The 27,069-nt window shown below is 32.6% G+C and overlaps 2 protein-coding genes across 2 annotated transcripts; one reads left to right on the plus strand and one right to left on the minus strand.

Moving 5' to 3' along the window:
- Positions 1-14,426: 14,426 nt before the first annotated feature.
- Positions 14,427-15,041, plus strand: LOC139896142 (histone H3.2-like). Its single transcript, XM_071878730.1, has one exon. The coding sequence runs from the start codon at positions 14,551-14,553 to the stop codon at positions 14,959-14,961; it is 411 nt and encodes a 136-aa protein (XP_071734831.1). The 5' UTR covers positions 14,427-14,550; the 3' UTR covers positions 14,962-15,041.
- An 894-nt stretch (positions 15,042-15,935) lies between these two features.
- LOC139896143 (transcription factor bHLH122-like) lies at positions 15,936-17,823 on the minus strand. Its single transcript, XM_071878731.1, has 6 exons — positions 17,282-17,823; positions 17,003-17,193; positions 16,751-16,927; positions 16,588-16,653; positions 16,426-16,494; positions 15,936-16,282 (listed from the first exon to the last, which is right to left on the minus strand). Exons 1-6 carry the CDS (start codon positions 17,790-17,792, stop codon positions 16,229-16,231), a joined length of 1,068 nt encoding a protein of 355 aa, XP_071734832.1. The 5' UTR covers positions 17,793-17,823; the 3' UTR covers positions 15,936-16,228.
- Between the last annotated feature and the right edge of the window lie 9,246 nt (positions 17,824-27,069).

The raw sequence follows: 27,069 nt of genomic DNA on the forward strand, positions 1-27,069 counted from the left end.
GAAATACAATTGATATAGGTTCGTGAATCCAAGGCGAACCCTGCATTGTTCAGTATCGTCGTATGAATATTTTTACTACAAAATATTATATTGTGAGTTTCATTACTCCTCTTTTAAATGCTTTTGCAATATATATTTTTGGGACTGAGAATACATGCGCTGCTTTTATAAATGTTTGATGAAATAGACACAAGTACTCGAAAATTACATTCTATGGTTGGATTATCGAATCGAATATAACCCTTTTTAGCTTGGTAGCCTAAGAATTAGGGAACATACACCCTAATTGATGCGAATCCTAAAGGTAGATCAACGGGCACTAACACCCCCCATACTGGAAAATGGTATACTTTAGTACTTCGAGTTTATATTATATAGATGGATTTCTGTTTTGGGGATATTCTATATGCATGATGTTAATGTCAGTTACCGGGTGTTCAATCCATATGAATGATTTTTAAACACTTGCGAGTGTATGATTATTGAATAAAGGAAATCTTGTGGTCTATTAATATTATGGAAATGATTGATTATAATAAACTAATGAACTCACCGACCTTTTGGTTGACACTTTAAAGCACGTTTATTCTCAGGTTTGAACGAAATCTTCCGCTGTGCATTTGCTCATTTAGAGATATTACTTGGAGTCATTCATGACATATTTCAAAAGACGTTGCCTTCAAGTCGTTGAGTTCAGTAAAGATTATGATTAAGTAAATGACTGATTAGTTGTGTATTATGAGATGGTATGCATGCCTGTCAACTTTCGATGTAATGAAAGTTTGTCTTTTAAAACGAATGCAATGTTTGTAAAATGTATCATATAGAGGTCAGATACATCGCAATGTAATAATATATTATTGTATTCGTTCTTATGGATTATGACGGGTCTTTACAACTTGAATGTAATAAATGATGAGCATTTAATGCGGTTTTGGTTGTTGTAAATGACGAATTGATTGATGAAATGTGGTTAGTTGTTTTCCTCGTCAAATACATTTCCAAAGATATAGGATACATGTTATAAGTGTTTTCGGATCATATGTTGCGTTTGATTAGAGTTTGGTTCGTGCACTTATGAATTTCAGCAAGCAGAACCTGTATACCAGTTTGGACGCCGTCCAAACCTGTGGACGCCGTCCAAACCTTTGGACGCCGTCCAGTGCTTCATTGCTGGACGCCGTCCAGAACTTTTGGACACCGTCCAAATGAACTGCCAGGGACTCATCTACTTGGTCATTTTTCGTTTAATTCCAAATATGCTACGCACCTCTGATTAACATGTAACTTGTTCTAACATGCTCATATATGATTATAAAACTCAGAAAAATTGTCCGAGACCCGACCTGGACGTGTTGACTTTTTCGTTGACTTTGACTTGACCAAAGTTGACTTTCATTCAAACTTAACCAAATATTTATGCAATTGTTCTAACGTGCTTTTATACTTGTATCTTGCATGAAACTTGACAATTTGACTTACATGCTATATTAATCGAGTCGTAACGAGCCATAGGACTAATTGAACACTTTAACCGACCGTGTTTACCGATATTGATACAACCTATTGTGTAGGTCGAGACTAGCATTCTTTCTTGCACACGTTTACTTTGTGAAGTACATTTACCTTCGTGCACTCAAGGTGAGATCATAGTCCCACTTTTACTCTTTTAAACTTAAATTTGGGATGAGAAAACATAAACGTTTCATTTTACAAAGTGAACACAAGTACGGAAACAAACATTCTACGTACGAGTTAGAACAAAAAATCCTCAATTCGATTTTCTTTAAACTCGGAGATCAATTGTGATGACGTCAAAAGATATGACGAATCACTATAATCTTATTTCATTTATTTACGATAACTTCCCTCATACTCTTCGAGTAATCGAATTATTTTATCTATAATTCATAAACATGATAAAACTCTATAATCTTCATAATAACATTTTCATTGTTAGCCATGACGACCTCTATCAAATTTCGGGGACGAAATTTCTTTAACGGGTAGGTACTGTGACGACCCGGAAATTTTCGACCAAATTTAAACTTAATCTTTATATGTTTCCGACACGATAAGCAAAGTTTGTTAAGTTAAATCTCAAGGATTTTAAACTATGTTCATACATTCATTTGACCTCGACCAAATCCCGACGATTCACGAACCATTTTTGGATATGAATATGTATATATATTATAAGTTGAGAATATTAACAAAGTATTAAACGTATAATACTTTACATGAAGGTATTTGTTTCAAAATATATTTATCAGTGGAATTAGAAGATAATATCTAATGATTGAATTATCAGAAACATTGAATTATGATTACGAGTCTCTGTTGAGAGGTCCACTTTGATTTAGAAAACCATTCCATTTTAACGATATACGGAAAATAATGATATAAGTGATTTTCAAGTAAGGACAATGTGTCCATTAACAAGAGTTAGTCAAGAGGTTAGTGGAGATTCTTGTTTAACTTTCAAAAGCATGCTTTTCAGTGATTAACTTGTGTCCCTTGGTAACTTAATTATTTAGTTCTCATAATATTAAGAACATTATTTGATATAATGACTTCTATTATTAAAACGAGTTTAAAGTATAAACATTACGTGTTATAATACTTTCTAAACCAATTTAAAGCGAACCTTGAAATATAGTTAGTTTTGAAAAACTAAATATTAGATTAGATATTTACAATATATATAAATTTATATTTCCAAATGAATGTATACAAATATTTTACTAGGTGACAAGATATACTATTATTTAGTCATAAAATGATTTATTTAAAATGATATATCTGGATAAAAAACGAGGCACTTATTTATAAAAGCAACTGACCAAAACATTCAAATGATTAATTTACACTTTGAGCGAGATAGTTTTTCATTGATTTGAGTCTTGTCATATATAAAAGTATCTTACACAAAACATAAAGTATCAGTTTTCTACGCGTACGAAAATGCGTTCGAGAAACCGAAACCAGGACATGAGTCGAGTGAAAACGTCCATGTCATTTGAGTAAAAATTACATTTTTACCATGAACGTAAATATAATATAATATATAAGCAATTATATAAATTAAATAAATATAAATTAAATAAATATATAAGTGTCGGCAGCCTTGGAAATGTAGATACCAGCTGGAAATCGATCCCATGCGATCGCATGGGAATCACCTTACCCATCCATGCGATCGCATGGCAAGTAATGGGTGGCCAAGTGTAATGTCCTCCCAATAGGGTCTGGAAGAAACGTTACTAATATCAAATAAACCAACATATTATAATAGGAGAACAATACTAAATGATAAAATTAACTGGAATGAGTACGCAGCGGAAAATGAAATGTCGTTACAAAAGAAATATGTAATTGTTTAAATGCAGTAGTAATAAATGTGATAATCTCTTGATCATATGTCCAAGTAGCATCACATAAGCAGTAGATAGGAAAAGCTTGAATTAAACATCACCTGAGACAAAACATGCTAAAGTGTCAACCAAAAAGGTTGAGTGAAGTTCATAGGTTTAACAAAAGTAGTTATCGTTGTTTTTAGACCACAAGATTTAGTTGTAAAGTTGATCTCCCGCAGGATCAAAAAGTAGATCTCGCAGATCCAAAAGTAGTACTGATTCGTGATATTTTAGACTAAACATTTGTTTTGTTGCCCCGATGATAAGTTGGCAGTACCTTATCACCATGTTTAAATCATTATTAAGTAATACAAAGACATCACGGTCAAATGTATCGGGGACGTTACTCCCGATAGGCCTACCCCCAATAATTAAGAATGCCTTATCCTGAAAGCAATTAAAAAATATCACTGTGGGGTCTTAGTAGCATAAGCTAGTCATAGTACAGTTTAGGTTCGTACTTGTGTCTAAGTTGTTTAAAGTATAAAAGCAGCATGTGTCTCACCCCAGTAAGTATAAAAAGTGCTATAGCAATAAGAGTGGGGCTATGAAAGTCACCTTAGTAAGTAGAGAGAGAGTTATTCCTCGGAATAAAGAGTTGAACGAGTGAGCAGGAAAGTCAACCTATTGACATTTAAGAGTAGTTAAGTGTTTTGCCCATGTTTAAGTTTAAGTATGTGTTTAAGTATAGTTTGTTTTACTAAGTTTCTATTCCTAGTAAGTTACTATTTTTATAAAGTTTCCATTTTTATAAAGTTTCTTATTTTACTAAGTTTCTATGACTAGAGAGTTTCTACTTTTATGAGTGTTTTCCATTTTAGGATACTTGCCGTATTAGATAAGCTTCCAATCACCCCTTTCCCTTCGAATGGCTAATTTAGATCTAGGGGCTTGAGCCATAGGACCCTTTAAATCGGAAATCCAAACCCTCTGCCTAGAATCTCGTAGAAACCATTCGTCAAGAAAGTTCGAAGATCTATACATCTCTAATACATATCCTAAAATGTTTTTGTGCTACAATATAATTAGTAGGTTATAGGTGCTAGTAATAGTAATAGTGTATACATGTTAAGTACTAGTATAAGTAGTATTAGGGTTTCATTAATTAGGGTTAGTTAATTAAAGTAGTAATTAATAACTAGGGTTTAGTAATTAATGTCCTAGGGTTTCATAAATGTTTAGAGTTTAATTAATTAGGGTTTAAGAATTATAGTTTAGGTGTAATTAGGGTTTAAGGTTTTAATATGTATATGTATATATAATTCGTATATATATGTGTATATATATATAAAAATATTTTTTTTACATGTATATATGTATATATAAATCTAGGTGTGTTTATGTATATACTTATGAATAACAAGTTTATAATATGAATATGAATTATCAAAGATCAAAGTTTATGTAAATAGTTTAGGGTTTATGTTATACCTTTGAAGATTCAAGATAATTAACAAAGAAAAGATAAACACGATGAAGATGGAAGATCAAAGCCTTGAAAATCTTGAAGAACTCCTTGAAGATTCTTGAAGAACACGAAGAACAAGCTTGAAGATCCGAATACCACAAGAGAGGGAGAGGGAGAGATTGTTTTTGAGAGAGGATTTTGGTGTGATTTGTGAATGAGAAACTAGGTGTTTATATAGTGCAAGTATTAGAGTGTTAGTCAACATAAGGATGTTCTAATTAATGATTTTATTTTGTTTTATAATTTTTAGTCAACAATAGGTGGTACTAGTTTATAATTAGTCAACATAAGGATGTACTAGTTTATACTTTATTTTTAGTCAACATAAGGATGTAAGATTTTTTTAGTCTCATTATTATTACTATTATTATTATTATTATTATTATTATTATTATTATTTTTACATTTACTACATGATAAGTATTATTTTCTTTTTACTAATTCATGACTTGTATATATTTAGTTCCCAATTATTTTATTATTTATATAAATGTCACTTTTTATTTATTACTTATAGGTTATTAGTTATAATATTACATAAATGCATAAATTTTAATTAGCAGTGAGTGTCGACTAACAGTTTATTATTTTCATCTTTTATTAACTTGTCAATTTTTGTACAAAGTTAATTAATATGTTTTCTAACTCTTAACACCTAACAATTGTTGATTAAAGTTTAATCATTAAGTTTTAATTATATTGTTTGGGCTTTTAATATTGGAAAAATATAGAATGGAAAAATGAGGGTCGTTATAGTACCTCCCCGTTATTGAAAACTTCGTCCCGAAGTTTTTAGGTAGTTTCCTCGTTTGCATCAGCAGTTGAGAAGAGATGGGGATATTTCCGTTTCATATGGTCTTTGCGTTCCCAGGTATATTCGGGGCCTCTACGCGAATTCCAATGGACTTTAACGATAGGTATATTGCTTTTACGCGTTTGTTTGACCTCTCCTTCCATGATTTCTATAGGTTATTCAACGAAGTGCATTTTATCATTAATGCGAAGATCATTCAAAATGATGATGTTATACAAGTCATTTCAGTAAATTGGATACATGAAATGTGTTATGAATAGTATTGAACTCATTTAAAACCTTGAGCATTTTATGCCACAATATTAGGGCAGACAAACAAAGAGGAGTTCGTGAAAATCACAGTCATGAAATTTGATAGAGATCTTCATTGTTTACAACAAGAATATTTTAATGATGAATATAAGTTGAAAAATAAAGTTTTATCACTATTGAATAATATGGATAAAACGATTCGTTTATAGGAAGAGTATAAATGAAGCTATCATAAAAGAGTGAAATGAGAAAATTAAATGTTCGCCTTAACTTTTGACGTAGTCACGATTGATTTCCGGAATTCAAGGAATTAAAGGAAATCTTCGTAATCTATAAGATTTGATTCTCCGGTATTTACGAAATTTTGAGATTTGTTTGATTAAATGCGGTGATTTGCCTCAATTGATGTGTTTGGAATTTTGCTATAAATTAGCTTCTTTCGTTTCATTATCTTTACCACTTCTATACTTTCTTTCTCAATTCAAACTTCCAAAAGATTAAGAAAATGCTTAATCCAGTTCTGATCCTGGTTATTATATTGACCATCTATGCAGTCATTCTTCTTTTTCTTTTACCGCCAGAGGAATCTGTTTACTTCTACTATGCTCTTGGGGTTATAGTGTTTTTAATTATCCCGTGTCTTTATATTGCTATACGCATTGATATACACGGTTTGTAATTTCGGAGTCGTTATCGGGCTTTATATTTTCCCTTATATGTCGGAGCTTTATGCTTTTGTTTCTTCTTCCCGACTTCAAGTCAAGCGAGTAATGGTCCAGAATTCATAGGTATGAAGTTTCGAATGATCATAATATATAAAGTAGAAAGAAAAGGTAATAGCACGATTTGATTTCTCATATTACCAGAATATCCGGAAAAGACCGAATCATCAAGAAAAATATTTTCTTGATATGTTTAGAGGTTAAATAGAATGTAAGAGTCGTGTAACATGGAAAATGATGATTATAAAATCTATGAATCATCATCTTCCATTAAAAACTTAGCATGACTTACTGTAATATAATCACGTTGGCCTGACGCCATTATATTATACTAACTCATGCTTCAATTCCCAACACTTCTTCAAAGCATTTATAATTTAAACTCGAATTTTACAGAATATAGAAACTAAAACAGTTTCCTTTATAAAGATATCGCAAAGAGATACTTAATTGCGGACATGAATCGTTATGAAGATATCTTTCGAAATATAGAGGATATTTATGATGATATTTTGGAATTTCTAAGTTCGAAAGTTGATGAAGAAAAATTTTCCGCAAGCTTTTAACATGACTTCGGAGCAAGATATTCTCTAAAGATTTCACCGGATCCAAAATTACCTGGATTCTTTGAATATAGGGTTTGGCCCTTGTGTTTGTCCTTGGTCTCCTCCATGGTTAGCTCAATCCGTTTTTCAGTTCCAAATTTTCTTTTGAGCTTTTCCAACGTACCATTCTTTATTATCAAACTGTTGGCCCTTAAGACCATCTACAATTTTTCTATTTCCTCTGCATTTAATGCAGCCATATTTGAATCATCGGTTATCAATCCGAAATGGTTTCAAGAAATTTCATTTTTAGATGATTAAACGCTGATTGCGATCGTCAAGATTCAAAGGATGTTTTCAAGAATTTTAAATTTGAAGTGTTTAAGCGTAAGATGCATCCATCAATGGATCTAACGGTTGAAGAAGAAATGTTGTGATTTTCAAAAGTAAGGAATGGTAAGTTCGGTGGTTTGATTTGATAATTCATCATAAAATACGAATGAATATAATTCATGAATGTAGTGATCTTTAGGAAGATAACACTTGCTAAAGCTTTACTTAAGTTCCGATATGTCAAAATCAGAGTATGTAACTGAATTTGTATGAAAATGGTTTTTCTTTGGTGAACATATACATATATCATGTGAATGTAAGTAGTATAGTTAACAACTGCTGAATCAGAATGGAAGAATGTACAATGTAACATATTTATATGAGATATGAATATCTCTCGGGTTTTACCTACCCGTTAAAATATTTTTTACAATTAACAGTTTGTACAAAAGAGAAGATATACGTTCATATATGTATTCTTCAGATGTAATCATGGTTTTAATGAGCTAATATAATATTAAACTCATTTGATTTGCTGTTGAAACGAGAATAAATAATCTCCAAAACCTTAGAGATTTCATAATTGTCGTGAAATATTTCGCTAATGAAGTTATGAATTAATACTTCATCGTTCATTGTTATTGATATACTTCGGTATATGATGTTGGTGCTCTTGGAATTCTTGTGAAATTCATAAGGCACTAATGATATTTTATAGAAAGTTTCGAGTACATCGAAAATTAAAGTATACAATCAATCATGTATTTGAGTAATACACTTGGTTTATTACGAAATGGAGTTTATTGTATTGAAGCAATGATTAACGATTGTTAAGTTATTAACAAAAGATGTACATCATAGCATATTGTGATATGAATTAACCATGTAGTACATACTAGTTAAGATTCACACGTAATAGCTTAGTACGAAAAGATTTATTATTGTTCCAATCCATATATATAAAGTATACATATGTAATTCTTCAGGAAGAATGAGTCAATACATCTTAACTCATTATTAATAATATTCCTTGGTATCTATGGGGCGTATGATGTTGATGTTTGAGGTACTGAGTGTGATGTTGAGGCGTGGAATGCGGATGTTGTCGTTGGTGAAGCTGGTGATGTTGGTGGTGATGTTGGTGGTGATGCCGATGGTACTGGTGGTACTGGTTATGCTGCTGGTGCTGCTGCTGGTGTTCGTAGGTTTCGCACCATATTCTCCAGAGCCACTACTCGAGCGCGAAGCTCGTTGACTTCTTCTATTATTCCGGGATGATTGGCGGTTCGGACAAGTGGATGAATAAGATCTAAAATTTTAGATATTATATATTGATGACTGGATATCCTGGAAATGAGGGTGAAAATAGTGTTCCGGACGGGTTCGCCAGTAAGTGCTTCAGGTTCTTCACCAAGAGGTGAATTCGGTTGGTGGAAGGGATCACCTTCTTCTTGTCTCCATTGATTAAGTTTACTACGAACCCATCCCCAATTCATCCAAAATAAATGATGGCTGATTGGTTGGTTCATTCCGGTTACGCTGCCATTGGAGCTCGAAGAGTTCGAGAAATCCATATTATGTGTTTGGAATTAGGGTTTTTGATATGAGATTAGTGTTGAATACTGGATGATATATTCGTCTCCTCGAATACGTGTATATAGCAAAAAGATTTCCTTAATTTACGGAGGGAATTTAGGAAAAGTGTTAGACAAAATCTATTGGGATAGATACGATAAGATATAATAAGATATGATGTGTCTATACTTTAATAATGGCAGTATGACGTGTCGAGATCATAAAGTGATAAGTATGTAATCTAATAATCTTTTGATTAAAGACTTTCAATTCGTATACTGTGATAACCCAATGACATTTTTCGATTCACAAACCGATGCATAAAGGCATAACGCATATAGGTACGTGATATAACAGGGAGTTATATACGTTTGTGTGTGAGTAGTAACAATTATAAGAGTTTCAAAATCATGGATAATATTTCATGTAATACATATGTAATACACATAACCATGATAGATGACTTATGAATGTCAAGAATTTCTGAAATCATTGTGTCGCATTTAGATGCGGTGGTGTAATTGGATAGTACTCAGGAAAGTGAGCAGAGTTCTTAGATTAGCTCGGCATTCTAAGATAAGTAAAGTTTCTAAAGTATAGTGTAGCATTTAACAGTTAAAGGCAACAATTAAAGGCACTATGGTCAAGAAAAGTTGTAGTCCTACATTAGGAAAGAGACTTTGATTAGAATCTTTAAGTCAAGTTTGGTAAAGCATGATTGTTAAGATTATAAGGCAATTCTAAGTGCTTTAAGTGTAAGGCAGGAAAGGTTATAGTTTCCTAGATTGCTAAGGCACCCTAGCTAGCAAGTAAGGCACACATAAAAATGCAATCTTGGTTCTCTATAACAGCCTGGTTATGCTCTGATACCAATCTGTAATGTCCTCCCAATAGGGTCTGGAAGAAACGTTACTAATATCAAATAAACCAACATATTATAATAGGAGAACAATACTAAATGATAAAATTAACTGGAATGAGTACGCAGCGGAAAATGAAATGTCGTTACAAAAGAAATATGTAATTGTTTAAATGCAGTAGTAATAAATGTGATAATCTCTTGATCATATGTCCAAGTAGCATCACATAAGCAGTAGATAGGAAAAGCTTGAATTAAACATCACCTGAGACAAAACATGCTAAAGTGTCAACCAAAAAGGTTGAGTGAAGTTCATAGGTTTAACAAAAGTAGTTATCGTTGTTTTTAGACCACAAGATTTAGTTGTAAAGTTGATCTCCCGCAGGATCAAAAAGTAGATCTCGCAGATCCAAAAGTAGTACTGATTCGTGATATTTTAGACTAAACGTTTGTTTTGTTGCCCCGATGATAAGTTGGCAGTACCTTATCACCATGTTTAAATCATTATTAAGTAATACAAAGACATCACGGTCAAATGTATCGGGGACGTTACTCCCGATAGGCCTACCCCCAATAATTAAGAATGCCTTATCCTGAAAGCAATTAAAAAATATCACTGTGGGGTCTTAGTAGCATAAGCTAGTCATAGTACAGTTTAGGTTCGTACTTGTGTCTAAGTTGTTTAAAGTATAAAAGCAGCATGTGTCTCACCCCAGTAAGTATAAAAAGTGCTATAGCAATAAGAGTGGGGCTATGAAAGTCACCTTAGTAAGTAGAGAGAGAGTTATTCCTCGGAATAAAGAGTTGAACGAGTGAGCAGGAAAGTCAACCTATTGACATTTAAGAGTAGTTAAGTGTTTTGCCCATGTTTAAGTTTAAGTATGTGTTTAAGTATAGTTTGTTTTACTAAGTTTCTATTCCTAGCGTTGGGACGTATTGGAACCGCTTCCTACCGTTTAGAACTTCCGACTCAATTAAGTTTCCGTTTACCCTACATTTCGTGTAACAAACTTAGAAACGTGTCCTGCGGAACAGGAACGTGCAATCCTGCTGGATACATCAACTATCGATGACAAACTTCTCTTCATAGGAAAACCAGTTGAAACCGGGGATCGTAAAAACCGAACCTTAATGCAACGTAAAACCCTGACTATCCAAATTCATGAGAACCCTCAAGAACGTACTTTCACTTATTCATAGCATTGACAACGTAAAGTCTCGAGTAAGAGATATCGACTACTACTTCCAACTAAATTTCGGGACGAAATTTCTTTTGAGGTGTGGATAATGTAACATCCCGCATTTTTCCGTTAAATTATTTTAACGCCCGTCTTTTTCTTTTTAAATAATACCCTTCGTATCTAGATTCGTATCCTTTGTTAAGTAACATTTTAAATATTCTCGTTATCGGAATTTAATATCTCCCGTACTCCCGTGAAATTTAAAAATAATTCGTTCGGTTAATTCCCGCACCCGATTCATAGTTGAGGGACCAAACTTGCCAAGGATTCAAACCTTTGACTAGGTCAAAGGGTCAAACCCTTTCCACCCTTTCATTATCACCTCCTCCATTTTATTACTTCCTCCATTTTCTCTCTAACTCCAAACACAAAGATTCATCATCCATTTATGATCTAGCGGGTATTTTGCAAAACGAATTACATATTTGAGCTCCTTACAACTTCCTCTTCGTTTTGGTACCAACTTCATCTCATTTGGGTAACATTTCTAAAACACTAGATTTCTTTAAATTCGTGTTCTTGACTTATAAAGTTGTTAATTAGTGTCTATGGCTCATTGTGATGTCGTGTATGTAATTTGTATGCTCGATTCGTTGTTTTTGGTGTAATTAGTTCAATATGAAAATTACTTGCTAAATCCTTGATTTTGGATGATCAAATGTTGTTAGATTGTTAAAGTGCATGTTTTAAAAGTGTTACTAGTATCATTAGCTTCGTTTTGATGTATAGGTTGATTAAGGAAACTCCAAGAACATGATTAGTGATTTTGTGAACTTGGATTAGGGTTTGATAAGCTTTACATGAACTTTTGATGTGTCAAATGCTATGAGATATTGTTGTTAAGTGTTTTGTTGCAATGTGTGTTTGATCACCTTCGAAACGGCATATCATACATGTAAAACGGTTGCCCGAATCATGAAATGCATATTTGGAACTTGAACTTTGACTATGGACGTTTAAATGCGGTTTTGGGGTGTGTAAGTGTTGAATTGCTTGATGAAATGTGTCTAGGTGTTTTCCTCGTCAAATTACCTTTTCGGTGATATAAAATACATGTTCTAATTGTTTGCGGTTTGTAATTTGGGTTGGTTTGATTGTTGGTTCGTGCACTTAGAGTTGCAGCAAACAGGGCCTGGAAACCAACCAGGACGCCGTCCAGAAACTCAGGACGCCGTCCCACTTCTAATACCTGGACGCCGTCTAGGATATCAGGACGCCGTCCCAACCTTCATTTTGGGACGCCGTCTAGCAACTTGGGACGCCGTCCCGTTTGCCTAAAACAGGCTGTTTGCTTGACCTTTTGACGAAAAATGTTTGGCATGTTCTAGACCTCCAATTTACATGTAACTTGTTTTAAAATGCTTATATATGAATAACTAGCATAGAAAATTTGTCCGAGACCCGACCCGACCATGTTGACTTTTCCGTTGACTTTGACCCGACCAAGTTTGACTTTTTGTCAAACTTAACCAAATACTTGTACAACCTTTCTAACATGATTATTTACTTGTATCTTGCATGAAACTTGACTAGTTGATCCACATGCTAATATAATCGAGTCGTAACGAGCCATAGGACTAATTGAACATCTTTACCCTTCGTGACTATCGTTATTGATACAACCTATTTGTTTAGGTCAAGACTAGCATTGTTCTTTGCACACGTTACTTGTCGAAGTACTTTTTGGTTCGTGCATACAAGGTGAGATCATAGTCCCACTTTTACTCTTTTTGAACTTATATTTGGGATGAGAAAACATAAACGATTCTTTTGAACTAAGTGAACACAAGAACGGGAAAACAAACATTCTACATACGAGTTTAGAACGAAAATCCTCAATCCGATTATCATTAGTTACATCAGATGGTGTAAGCGAGAACTTATGTTATATGGCCATATGGGTTTGACAAACCCTCATTCAAACGGTTCGCTACCGTTTACGAATGAAATATATTTTCGGGAACAGTGTTGTTCTAGCACTAATTGATGGGGTATTCAACGGACGGAACGTTAAGCTTTGATAATTGGGTGCTCGTGAATATTAACTTTTAGAATGTACTACTATTATTTCAACTTTGCAAACCTTGTGGTTCGACTTACTTACTTTTACTCACTTACTTACTTAAACCTATGATTTCACCAACGTTTTCGTTGACAGATTTCTATGTTTTTCTCAGGTCTTGCACGATATGTGAAACATGCTTCCGCTCATTATTTGATACTTGCATTGGATGTCGAGTATACATGCATTTCATGGAGCGTCTTTTGACTTTACTTTAAACCGTGTCGCCTAGATTTCATTCGTATTATAACGTTGTAACTTAACTATTGGTTGAACAATTCTTGTAAACTTTGGAAACAATCTTTATTTTGAAATGAAGGCGACATATTTTGGTCAAACTTTGTCTTAAAGACTTATGACCATGCAATGGGACCTACGTAGACGACGCCGTCACTTGACGATTTGTCGGGGTCGCTACAAATCAGCTCTGATCGAATAGACTAAATCGATCGTCATGTTTGTTGTGTTTGATCGTGTGTTTTTTGTTTGTTTTTTTTTGTTACAGTCGTGTTAAAAGTCGAAGGGCTTGGTTTTTGATTAAACATTGATATTGCCCTCATATAAAACCGTATACAACATATAAGAAGCGTGTAGACTATATTGCCCGCAAGTGCTAAGCATGTGATTGTATTTAACGTCAAATAAATTAACGAGTGTTAGTGTTTGGGTCATAGTTGAAAGTGGATAGTTTAGGGTCATCTAAATTTTAAACATTATGGACCATTGTTGAATTTTGTCTTTAAATTCTAAATGTAAATGTAATGTAATTGTATTACTGTTTAATAAAAGTTGTTCCTATATAATTTAATTTTACCTTACCTTGTTTGGTTATTAAAAGAAATGATATGATATACGGAGCATTTGATTAAAAGATACTGTAGAAATAAACCACTAGTAATCTCTAGTGGAATGGAGTACTTATTTTCGAATTTTTGAAAATCGGAAGTGGTTATACGAGGGAAGATAAAAAATTGAAAGCAAACCACTAGTAAAAAACAAAGCTGGCATCACACGGATTACGATCCGCATCTCACATCTCGATATTATCATCCGTGCTCACACAGTAATCTAACGGCTGCCGCTCAACTCATCTCAAAACAAAAACTTCCCCAAAAAATTCAACATTTCCCGCTCACCTAAAAAAATCTCCGATAAAAACCCTAACATCCGCAATCACAATCCACCATTCACCACAATCATAATACTCTCATCTTTCTATTACTTTAATTTCCATATCTCCAATTTATAATTAAATAAAATAAAATGGCTCGAACTAAGCAAACAGCAAGGAAATCCACCGGAGGTAAAGCTCCCAGGAAGCAATTGGCTACCAAAGCCGCAAGAAAATCAGCACCGGCGACCGGAGGAGTGAAGAAACCACACAGATTCCGGCCAGGAACCGTCGCTCTTAGAGAAATTAGAAAATACCAGAAGAGTACTGAATTGTTGATCAGGAAGCTTCCTTTTCAAAGGCTTGTGAGGGAAATCGCTCAGGATTTCAAAACCGATCTCCGATTCCAGAGTTCTGCTGTTGCTGCTCTTCAAGAAGCTTCTGAGGCTTATTTGGTTGGACTATTTGAAGATACGAATTTGTGTGCAATTCATGCCAAGCGAGTTACAATCATGCCTAAGGATATGCAGCTTGCTCGCAGAATTCGTGGAGAAAGGGCTTAGGTTAGGGTTTCAGTTTAGTTAATGTATTGTATGGTTGTCTTTTGTGAGAGTTCAAATTAGATATGTATTAGCGTTTGCTATGTTAAATCGATTGATTATAATGAAGCTTTTAACTTGGATCTTATTGATTCTAATTTTAATTCTAATTGTATTTAAAATACAAAAGACTTGTATTAACTTTTAACACCTAATAGTAAAACAATTTTAATACTTTATAATCCCTTTTTAATGGTTACATATTTAATAAGGTATGCTTAGTAAACAATTCTTTCGATATTACTTGAAAAGCGATTAAAATATTTTACTAACGTAATCAAAGTGTGGAATCTGAAGGTTGCTTAACAAATTGCCAGAATGAGATTTTACCTTCCTTTAAAGATAGGGTAAAGTGCTCATCTGTTAAAAGACCACTTTTCAAATTTACCTTTCTAAAACAGTTGGGTTTTATGCTGTCACTCATTTCAAAAAAGCACCACAACTTCATGGCTTATTACCAACCAAATTTGTGGTTCAGAAAGCACTGAATAAAGGGTTATCCACCCATGATCATGATGTGAGACCACTATTATCCATTGACAACGAATGTGATCGAAGTGGAACTCACACCAATGGCAATGGCTAAACCCGTCGTTATCTTCTTTCCTTCAAGGACAGGGAACCTACCTTTTTCCATAAACGACAATATCAATATAACTAGTTGCATTACAAGACTATACCAACATACCCACCGTCACAAAACATCTTTCTAAAAGAAGAAGTACAACTAAATCATGTCAAAACACTTAGAAAACCATGAACCAAGAACCATGAATGTCAATATCACATTATTATCTCGTGCACTTTAAGCATCTAAGTAATAACAAGCATCTTTTGATCCAAAAAGATCAAACTATTAACAACATAAACTATATCCTGTTTCATAAAGCATAAACAAGTATTATGAAGAAGGATCATTGCTCTACAATATGAACAGGACTGACTGAATCAAGAAATCACATAGACAATAGCTCTCTATGTTAAAGATTGTTTACATGGAGTTCTAACAGACTGCATTCTGTTTTTATTTCTAATAATCTATAATATAAATACTACGTATAATATAAGATTTATGATTACTATACAATTGGTTGATTATTACACATCATATGGAGTATTATTACTCCATATTATGTTCTGACTCATTAATAAAACAAGCTTATTCTCCGTCTCCACTACTTCCGCTATATACCATGTACAGAAATGAAACATACCTACACTTAATCTCGTGTTAGTGATACTGCTTATGTAGACAGGTACACTCGGCTTGATGGTGTGAAAGTGTCTGAAATGTTACAACAGTATAACAAATCAAGCGATATAATACAGGGCTATTAGAAAGATATTTACATTGGAAAAATTATAGAGCAAACACGGTTACAGGATCCAAAGATAAATTAGTGGCTTGTTTTTGGTAAGTAAAAATACCTCAACTTGTTTCTGAAGTTCTTTGATATAATCTACAGCCAAATCCAACATATCTGCTGTGTTTGTTTGCTGCAAACATAAAATACAAAGACCTGAATTCTGCGACATGTTATTAATTAAATTTGAAAAGACGTTGATTAAAATCACAATGTTCGTAGTTACCTTGTCCATATTTGGGACAAGATCTTGTAGCCTTCTCATTCTTTCACTTATTCTTGTTCTCCTAACCTATATATTTTAAATTTTAAAATTAGATTTTTATCATCTTTGTCATTCACTAAAAGCATAGAACTGTAAGAAAATCATTTTGTGTTTAATAATTTACCCTTTCAGCAATGCTTCTAGGGTGAGTAGCACAACCCCTTTTAGCCCTGCTTCTTAAAGGCACATTATTATCTTGAAACTGCATTAGTTTGTCCATTACAGACAACTCGTTTGAACTCGTTGGCAAACTCAACTGATGAGTCAAACCACTTGGAGAACGATTTGTACTTTCGTTATTCTGTTCATTAAGATAAGCGACGGTAAGTATAAACTGTTATCCTGATATCAAACACCATAATTTTACGATTTTTACCTGATTCTCAGATCTTATTTGATCACTATTTCCAAATTCTTTCAAGAATCCGTAATTTAGCATCCCTGATTCATCCCAAGCATCACCATAACCACCATTGTTATGAGTCACGTTTTTGCCCTCGTTTTCAGGTATACAAGACAATAGTCTAGAAGATGAATCCGCACCGTTAGCATGTTGAAAGCTATAACCTATAAAAAAATTAACCATCAATACACTGTCTTATAAGCAAAACTGAAATCATATCATCATCATTCATATACAGTAACAAAATATTACCATTATCTATATTAAAATTTTTGAAGAATCCAGCTGGCGAACTACTTTGACGAAGCAGATTCGTCTGAGGATTCATCGTCACTATTGGATCAATCATTGCAGAACTACCATTCGTATCAACCGAATTACTCATATTCTGATTCTGATAAATCATTTGTTGTTGCAGCTGAGACTGAGATTGGCGTGAATACGTCACGTGTTCCTGCTTCTTAGGATCCATAAATAGTGATTCGTTAGCTCGAATTTGAGCTAGATTTTGATGAGAGGTTATATGATTACTACCACGGTTACTGGTAGAAATGAATTTTGAATAAATATGTTCTGTTTCAGGACTTGAAACCCTAGGGTTTTCAAACGGATTAATATCTTCATCTTCATACAAACCGTTGTTGATTAAACTTGAAAAATAGGAACTCGGTGCTGATCTGTATCTCGTTAAACCAAAATTCATATTTTGTTGTTGCTGACTTTGCAGTTGCTGATTATAATGATGATTGAGATTTGAGTCCATTGTAACATCAGTATAATTCAAAATTTTGTTTCGATAAAGCTCTTCAATTAGTTACAGATAAAAAAAAAAGTAGTGAAATTGAGTTGTTGTAAATAAAGAAAAACATGAAGAGATGTAGGTTTATATGATTATGATGATGAAAGAAATATTAAATTGTGAAACGAGAAAAGTTGAAAGAAGAAAAATAGGTGGGAAATGGATGGCAGGGGTTTGAAGAAGGAAAACAGCCATTTTTAGATTTTAGATTTACGATTATTACCGGTTTTTAGGCGTGTGAGTGCGGTGCAGCCAATAGGTAGAATTGTTGCTTTCGCATTTAGTGTTTCCATTTTTGCGATAATAGTGGATAATAATCTTATTCACTCTGCTACCAAATTATATTATATATATATATATATATATATATATATATATATATATATATATATATATATATATATATATATATATATATTATTTGAAAAACACAAAAAGACAAAAAAAAGTTACTATTCATTTGAAACTAATGCAATTTCTTCAATTTCACCCCCTACACTTATCAGTATCTACAACACTACCTTTTGCAATTTTGATATTAACTATTAGACAAAACTTATGAATAGTATTAGGGGTATTTTCGTCTTTTCACCTTCCCCTTTTCCCTTCTTTCTTTCAAGTAACACCACAAAAGCTCCCCACACTTTGTTCAAAAATTAAAATCGGCCCCCAACACAGGGGGTTAAAGCGTCAAATCAAAATTTTCATAAAATATCTTAAATAAACTCCACTCAAATATTCAACAGGCCATATCTTCTCGCTCGCAACGAGTTAAATTTTTCCGACACCATCCTTAAACTCGAAATAATTTTATGAACACAATGTCACTAACTATACGCAAAACGAACACTTTTAAAAAAACGCTAAATATTTAGGGTACTTTTCATATATGTTGATTTTTCACTCGCAGGCTCCGTAACTAAACACAATAAAATAAATAAAAAATCGAACCCCCGGCGCGAAGCGAGGGTTCGAAAACTAGTATAGATTCAATTAGAAAAGACAAAAAAATGATACTATTCAATTAGGATATGTGTGTAATAACAGCAACTTTCATGGCTAAAAGCATAATTGGAAAATCGAATTTTTTAAAGATTTAAATACCAAATTTTATAAGTGTAAAACAAATGAAACAAAAATGATGGAGTGGCTACGTAAATGTATAGTCATCAGAGGTGTGTGAGGTTCGAGTCCCCGGTAATCCCTTCCTTTTTCTTTCTTTTTTGATTTTTACCCTTTTAATCTCCCTCCTTTTTCATAATTTTTTATAATACATCCTTAATGTTTTTTTTTTTTTTTTTTTTTAATTCACTTTTTTCACTTCCATTCTTTTATTTTTATATTCTTTTTTAAGCCTATCATTTCTTACTATTTATATGACTTTTCTTTTTCTTGATCATTTTTTACATATATATTTTATTTAAAATCTTCTATTTTACTTCTTTTTTTCTCCTTTTTTCTTTACAATTTTTTCCCTACTCCCAGACTTACTATTGATTTTAACTATTGATTTGAAACATATTTTTATCTTAATTTTCTTAGAGTTATTAACGTTTAAGTATTTAATTTAAAAGATAGTTGTATACAACGAAACACTCACTTACATGTAAAAAATAAGGGGTCTGCCTTCGAAGCGCGAGGCTGACACCAAAACTTGTTTATAATCATATTTTAATCTTTTAAAGTCTTTATATTTTAAAATTGACTTTAAATAACTTTTTTATTATATTATATACGGAAGTATTGAACGAAATTTATATAAATATAAATAAATAAATTATATTATATATGTATTTTCACTTGGTATAACTTTCATCAAATATTATATAACTGAAAAAAGTTATTTAAAGTTAAAATTAAAAATAAAACTTTAAAAAATTAAAACAGAACTATTAATTTGAGACGGATGAGTAATATATTTGATTAATAAATTTTGCTAGCGACAGCGACAAGAGTTGCCGTTAACATGCGTAAATTAGTTGTACATTTAAAAAATTGTCGTTATCGAATCAGTTTGTAATCACTAAGTATAACACTTTAAACGTTAACAACAGACCTAAAAGCTACTGTTAGTAAAATTCTTAATCATACATTTAAAAAACAAGTAATTACTCCTTAATATTATGTTTAGAGTTGTTTCAAGGGCCATGTTTAAGATTTTAGAGAATTTTTTTGGGAATGCAATATTTACTTTTACATTATTGTCAGGGCCGGCCTAAGAGGGTGCAACGTGTACATGTGCAAAGATAAGTCACAAGCCCAAGATGTACGTGTACATTATTGGGCCCAATATAATTTCATATACAGAAAACTTAATATGGGTAAAGACAAGTCACAAGTCCAAGATGTATATCATTATAAAGATAAAGACTAGGGGAATCTGGCCCAAATTTTATTATCTTATCATAAATTACTAAAATCCAAGACTTCTACTTTTATAAAGGTGCATGTTTTCAAGAACCGCCGATGTGGGATACAAACAAAAACTGGACAAATACAAGGACCACTCCAAACTTGATTCACTCTATAGATACTCTCATTGATTATACAAATAAAAGAGAACTTTATACACAGATCACCAAATTTCACCTACCCATTTTGTGATCTATATATCATCTTTTTTTATTTGAAAAATAACAATAGTAAATTCCAATATGCAGTAACAGATGACATGCCCATGAACTGGTATTTTATTTGAACCAAGAACTTGCCCCCCCCCCCCCCCCCCCCCCCCCCCCACCCCACCAACACACACACATACGTACACACACACACACACACACACACACACACACACATATATATATATATATATATATATATATATATATATATATATATATATATATATATATATATATAATGGTAGGATCAAGAGAGAAATAACCAATCAGGGAAAGCAAAAACTTTTTTTTCTTTTCGTTTTTTGAAAAAACTTTGTTCACGAATATTATAGATGTGATGAAAATATGAACATTTAATAAAGACACTTTGTGATAAATGTTTTTATTTTGGCGGAAAAACGCTCGAAGAAGTAATATATAACAATTATCGTGTTTTTCGAGCTTATGTTGAGGTTTTAGCTATTAGGGTTTAGATATTAGGGTTTAGAAATTTAGGGTTTAGAGTTTAGATTTAGAGTTTAGATTTAGGATTTAGATTGAGTTTTTAACACGAACGGTTTAGAGTTTAGGGTTTAGGGTTTGGTGTTTTGGGTTTATGGAATAAACCCAAAACACCAAACCCTAAACCCTAAACTCTAAATCGGGCTAAATTTTACTTCACAAAACATGAAAAAAAACCGTTCATATTCTTCACGAACAATATTATCTTGAACGTTATTTTTGTCGATCGTTTTCCCGCCTAAATAATAACATTCACCACGAAGTGTCTTTTCTAAATGTTCATATTTTCGTGTGATCTTGATGCCGGGAAAAAAATTCCAAAAAAACGAAAAAAAAAATTTGCTTCCCCCCGCTTGGTTACTTCCCCTTTGATCCTGCCCCTATATATATATATATATATATATATATATATATATATATATATAGGGATCAAATGAGAATTTTTTTGGTGTGAGAACCCTAAGAACTCAAAAATACACCAAAATACACTGAAATTCGAGTAAAAAAAGTGGCGGGCGAGCAAAAAACAATGAATTCGAGCAAAAATGGGGAAATTCGAGGAAAAAAAGGCGGACGAACAAAAAATTAATAGTTGAACAAAAAAAAGGCGGGCGAACACAAATGTGTTCTACATTTTTGAAATTCGAACAAAAAATGTAGGACACATGATAGTCGAACAAAAATGTGTTCTACACTTTTGAAATTCGAACAAAAAAAAAAGGCGTACGAACAAAATATTGATACTCGAACAAAATAAAGGCGGGCGAACAAAAATGTGTTCTAGATTTTTGAAATTCGAACAAAAAAATGTAGAACACATGATAGTCGAACAAAAATGTGTTCTACATTTTTGAAATTCGAATTTTTTTTTGCTCGACTATGATTTTTTTGTTCGTCCGTTTTTTTTATTTTTGCTCGAATTGCTTTTTTTTGCTCGCCCGCGCACCTTTGTTGCTCGAATTTTAGTGTATTTGGAGTTCCTAGAGTTCTAACACTAAAAAAGTTCTCACTGGATCCTATATATATATATATATATATATATATATATATATATATATATATATATATATATATATATATATATATATATATATATATATATATATTGGTTATTAAAATTTGAAAGGCCTATTTCGTTCTTTTCGCACAGGGCACCAAAATTCATAGGACCGGCCCTGATTATTGTTAACCGCTCAAAAATAACTATCTTGTTAACCTTCATGTATGATTATCATTATTAATTATTAATGCTTAAAATAATTACTTAATTATAATCTTTAGAGTTATCATTAAAATGATTCTTATGTTTATAATTTTTCTAAACATAGGGCTATGGAGTATGCATAAGATTTTAGAGATGCAATATTTGCTAGTAAACGTAGCGAGCGAGGTTTCGAATTTTTGCGAATTGGGCTATCTTCAGACCACTTGGGATGCTGTGCGGTTGTTCATGATTTTATTGTTGTTGTGATGATAGTCGGCGTTCTCCTAACCATCATCCGCGTTTATTGCATATGTTTAGTTTATATTTTTAGTGCAACTAGTTTAAAAGTTTTTCGTTAGATGACCATAGGTTTACGCTGTGTATTTACTTTCGTAGTCATATTCATTCCATCCTCTTGGCTGGAATTTGGTTTTAGGTTAGTGTTTTATTGTCGTTTTCTTGGCAAGGTTGCGACTTTCTTTTATATTGGTTGTTGTTGTTGATCTTCTTATCTATTTAATGTTAATATATTACGTTTTCTTGGAAAAAATAAAAAAAATGCAATTTTTAATCAGCTAACTCATTACCTTTCCCAAAGGCATTAATATATGGCCTCGCCCTTATCATTAGCACCAAACCATGATGCCAAAATTCAAGTCTAATCAACATAATATGAGTATGAATAGGCAAACTATGTTGCCTGAAACATTTTCATGATTTAATATACACAAACCGGAAACATACGTTTTTTGATCGTGTACCTGTTCCAATGTTTGTTCATATTTCTCTAATAAGGACTCCGACTCTCCATAAATAACAAACATACATTTTATATTTTTTCAGAAGAACCATAATGTTTTAAAATTCATGAAACGATAACTCTCCACAAATTTTTTTAGTTATCTGTTTGAAGTAAATCGAGAATGAGTTCGACATACCGGGCATTTATCAATTTGCTTATCAGTAGTGAATAAATAAGGTTAATCTAATACTAAATATAATTAAGTATTTCACCTCCAAACACCTTTGAGTTTTGATCTTATATCTACTCCTCAAAAACACAATATAAATCAACATGCTCACATGTGGGCCTTATATTAGTGGGCTCAGCTCATAAACCCTCCTTTAATGCAAACAGGCCTATTAGAAACCATAAAAAATTATCAAACATTTAGCTCATCTTCTCACTTTGGCCTATGTAATGTTTTAGAAACACATACACAAACATAAATATTTTTTTCCTTCAACTAATTTATCATCCAGAAATTGGTCAAAATGCCCCATTTATTGAAGTGTTTAACAATATCCCTAAAAAAATTGAAATTGTAAGAAATGCCTTGTGTCCACGTATCACGCACCATGCAATATATGCGCAAGCCCGCGTGTGATGCATGTGTAGGAGATATTCAACGAGACAACCATTTTTGCTCGCAAACTCGCACCACGCATCAAGCACCACCGACGGTGCGCGGTGCTTGGTGTCAAAATGTGAGAACTTTGAATAGACGTATCATTTGGCTCATAGCTTCGATTTAGTCACCATTTTTTTTATAAATCGTATATTTTTTTGAGATCAATTGGTTGGCAAACAGCCGTAGACGGTTTGTCCCAATTTTTTTTCGAACGAGCATCAAACTCCTTCAGATTTGCGGTTTTTTTTCAATTTTAATTTTTAAACGCAACTTTACCGTTGATAACAAAAAGTTTAGGTCATTGCCCTCACATCTTAAGTACAAAAAGTTTAGCTGATTGCCATCGCATCAGTTTACATATAAACTAAAGTTGAAGTTGCAAGTGTTAAATGACAAAAAAGAACCGAATGAATAGTAATTTTGATTTTAAACTTTAGAATATTTTTTGAGAACCATGTTTTACACTGAATTAAAATGTTGAATAAAAAACTATATGATTTTCCTACTTTAACATTAGAATATAGATACAATTACATTTGTATTTTATTATTCTTTTTATGTAAACTGATGCATGTTTTTTTATAGATAAAGAAGAAACATGCATCTTTTGGCCACCTGTTTTCACTTCTTCATGACTGCTAACCACCCTTCTGATTCATATACCCTACTGCATATTTGGTCATAGATGCAGACATTTACTCCTATCAATTCAATACGACAAATCTTTTTATAGCATTCGTACATTTATAGTTCCAGAATTAATTATTTACATTATGCTTTACAAGGTAGGCATGTTTGACGACGTAGTTCATTGTGTAGATGGTAGTATTAGTGTATTGACTTTTATTGGTCAAATGGAGTTGCTAGCTAAATAAAGGTAATCGAAGAAAATAGAATTTGTTCACGTACTGTTCATGAAAATCTTCAAATAATAACATTATATGTTAACATCATGTCAATACGTCTTTAACTTTGTGTCTCATTTATGAATGAGGAATGAAGCACTGTTATTTTATTTTATTTTTTTACCGGCAAACCAAAACAATATATTAATTTTTCAAAACATACAAAAGGGCAGGATATACCCACAACCCCAAATACAAACAAACTCAAATACAAAAGCTTCAGCCTCTATACAAAAGCAAAAACCACTACAACTACCATTTGATCTCCCAAATATCTTCCACCATTTTAACTGCCCTTGACTATTTGACCTTAAAAGTCAACATTTTACTTTAAATAAAACTCCAAATTACCCCGCATAATACATCAACAGATCTTGATTCTTTTCTGAAATTTCTGTAATTCCTTTCCTGTCACACAAAGTATACACAAGCTGCAACCACCAATCTATTGAAAATACACCAAACATTCCTCTTGAAAGGATACAGAGCAATGCCTTGAATAATTCCCTGCAACTCATCAGGCAATCCTCTATACAAGAGTTTACTCTTCAAAGATCTCCAAATTTTCACAGAAACTCACATTTAAAAAACAAATGCCCTACAGAATCTGCTTCTCTAATACTAATGCCCTACAGAAAACTCACACCAACATTTTACTTTAAATGAAGCACTGTTATCATTGACATATTTCCTCCAAAAATTAACGCTCACTCGTCACTAGTTTAATTAATCTAATACTAATCTACAAATATGAAGGCTAACCGTACAACTCACAGTTTACAAAAAAGTTGAAAAAGGCCAAAGTGCAGGGCGAAAGTTTGAGAGTAAGTGTTAGGACTAATTGAGGAAAATATGATGTTGTTGGTGTGGCTGAGAGCTATGATGAAGAAGTGATATTGCTTGAATTATACATGATTAGCCTCGCAATATCTTCCTATATTTGTTGAGTTTTGAAGAGTTTAGTGATTGGAAATGTTGGTTTAGTGCTTAAAAGATGGTTCAAGGCTAAATGAGGCTAAAAGTCCAAAGTGGTGCAAAATTGACCAAGTCTTGAACCTTAGAATGAGCTAAAATGCAAAACAGAAAATAAAGCTGGAATGCACTCTGATTTCGTGGGTAAAACTGAGTTAAGGATCAGAGAAATGCGGCGCACTTTTTATATACATGCGGCACATTTTTAGTGTAAAAGTGATCCTCACAAAAACAGTTAAAATAACACTTGAAAATGCGACGCACTGTATGCTTAATGCGGCGCACTTTTGTGAAAGTGCGGCGCACCTCGTCGCTTCCAGCTCTGTTTTTGGGACGAGTATAAATAGACTAGAGGATAGGGTTTTTGGGAGAGCTGCGATTTGGGTTCGAAATGGAACCCTAAAAGGGTCCGTTACATGATTCCATGAATATCTAAGCCTAACTGATGATGCTCCATGAAGATTATAGAAGATATAAGCTAGATTCCATCATCCATTCCATTTCTTGTAATTTCCTTTCCATTTTGGTACTAGTTCTTCTCTATTTTGATTGTAATGATGAATGCTTGTTATTTCTTTGATTTTGTTCTTGTTTATCTAGATATGTTAGGCTAGATTTGTTTGTGTTCACTTGATTATGAAACTTGATGATTGTATTTTAATTTATGAAATTGATGTTTGAAATGGGTCAATATTGTCGAGTTTGATTGAAAGACCAATTGATATGCTTGTTTTAAGCTCTATTTTGATTACATGAGTTGTAAATCTATTTATGTGAGTAAATTTGGGATATAATTCATGCTTCAACACTTAGGTGATCTAGACAATTAGGAATTAGGTTTCAAGTGATTGTATCATTGACTTAATTGGTTTTCAAAATGGCTTTTAGTCAACATAGTGATGTTAACCTTTTCAAGTGATTGTTTTGGTTAATAATTTTATGTGAGTTTAATTCAAGGTCAAATCTCAATGATTTTACTCAACATAGTTTTAATGTTTTGAAGTGAGTTTACGTGAGTTAGTGAACTTTAATTGATTGAGGTTTTATGAAGATTGACGAATTGGAATGAGACCATATGTTTTGGACATTGATGTTTAACTAAGTGTAAAGGGCTATCCATGTCAAAGAGTGTATCAATCGAGTGGAACGTTTTTTTTTTATTTGTTAATCTCTCTTAGTTTAATATTTGTTTAATAAAAACTTTCTTAAAACTCCCTTTACTTAGGATAATTATTAGTGCTTTGAGATTCATGTAAACTCCTCGTATGTGGATTAATTCTAAAAGTAAAGTAATTAAAAATTCTTAAATATACTAAAGAAAATCACGAGAAACATAAACAAAATCACCATAAACTAAATCAAACTGAATCTGAATAAAAACTGAGATCACAAACACTATTCTAATTAGAGAGAAAAATAACAAAAACGATGAATACAAAAGGACTGCCTCAATAAAAAGAAACCTTAATCTGCTTTTAAACTTGAACTCTTCAAATGTTACAAATTGACCCCTTAAGAATGAGTCAAGGCAGAAATGATCTCTCAAGTATGGAACTCAGTTATAACTATGTCCTACCTATGTGCCAATATGTATTAAGCCCCGTACCAGGTACATTGCTTAGA

The sequence above is a fragment of the Rutidosis leptorrhynchoides genome, chromosome 3 (assembly GCF_046630445.1).
Source record: "Rutidosis leptorrhynchoides isolate AG116_Rl617_1_P2 chromosome 3, CSIRO_AGI_Rlap_v1, whole genome shotgun sequence".
Taxonomy (NCBI): Eukaryota; Viridiplantae; Streptophyta; class Magnoliopsida; order Asterales; family Asteraceae; genus Rutidosis; species Rutidosis leptorrhynchoides.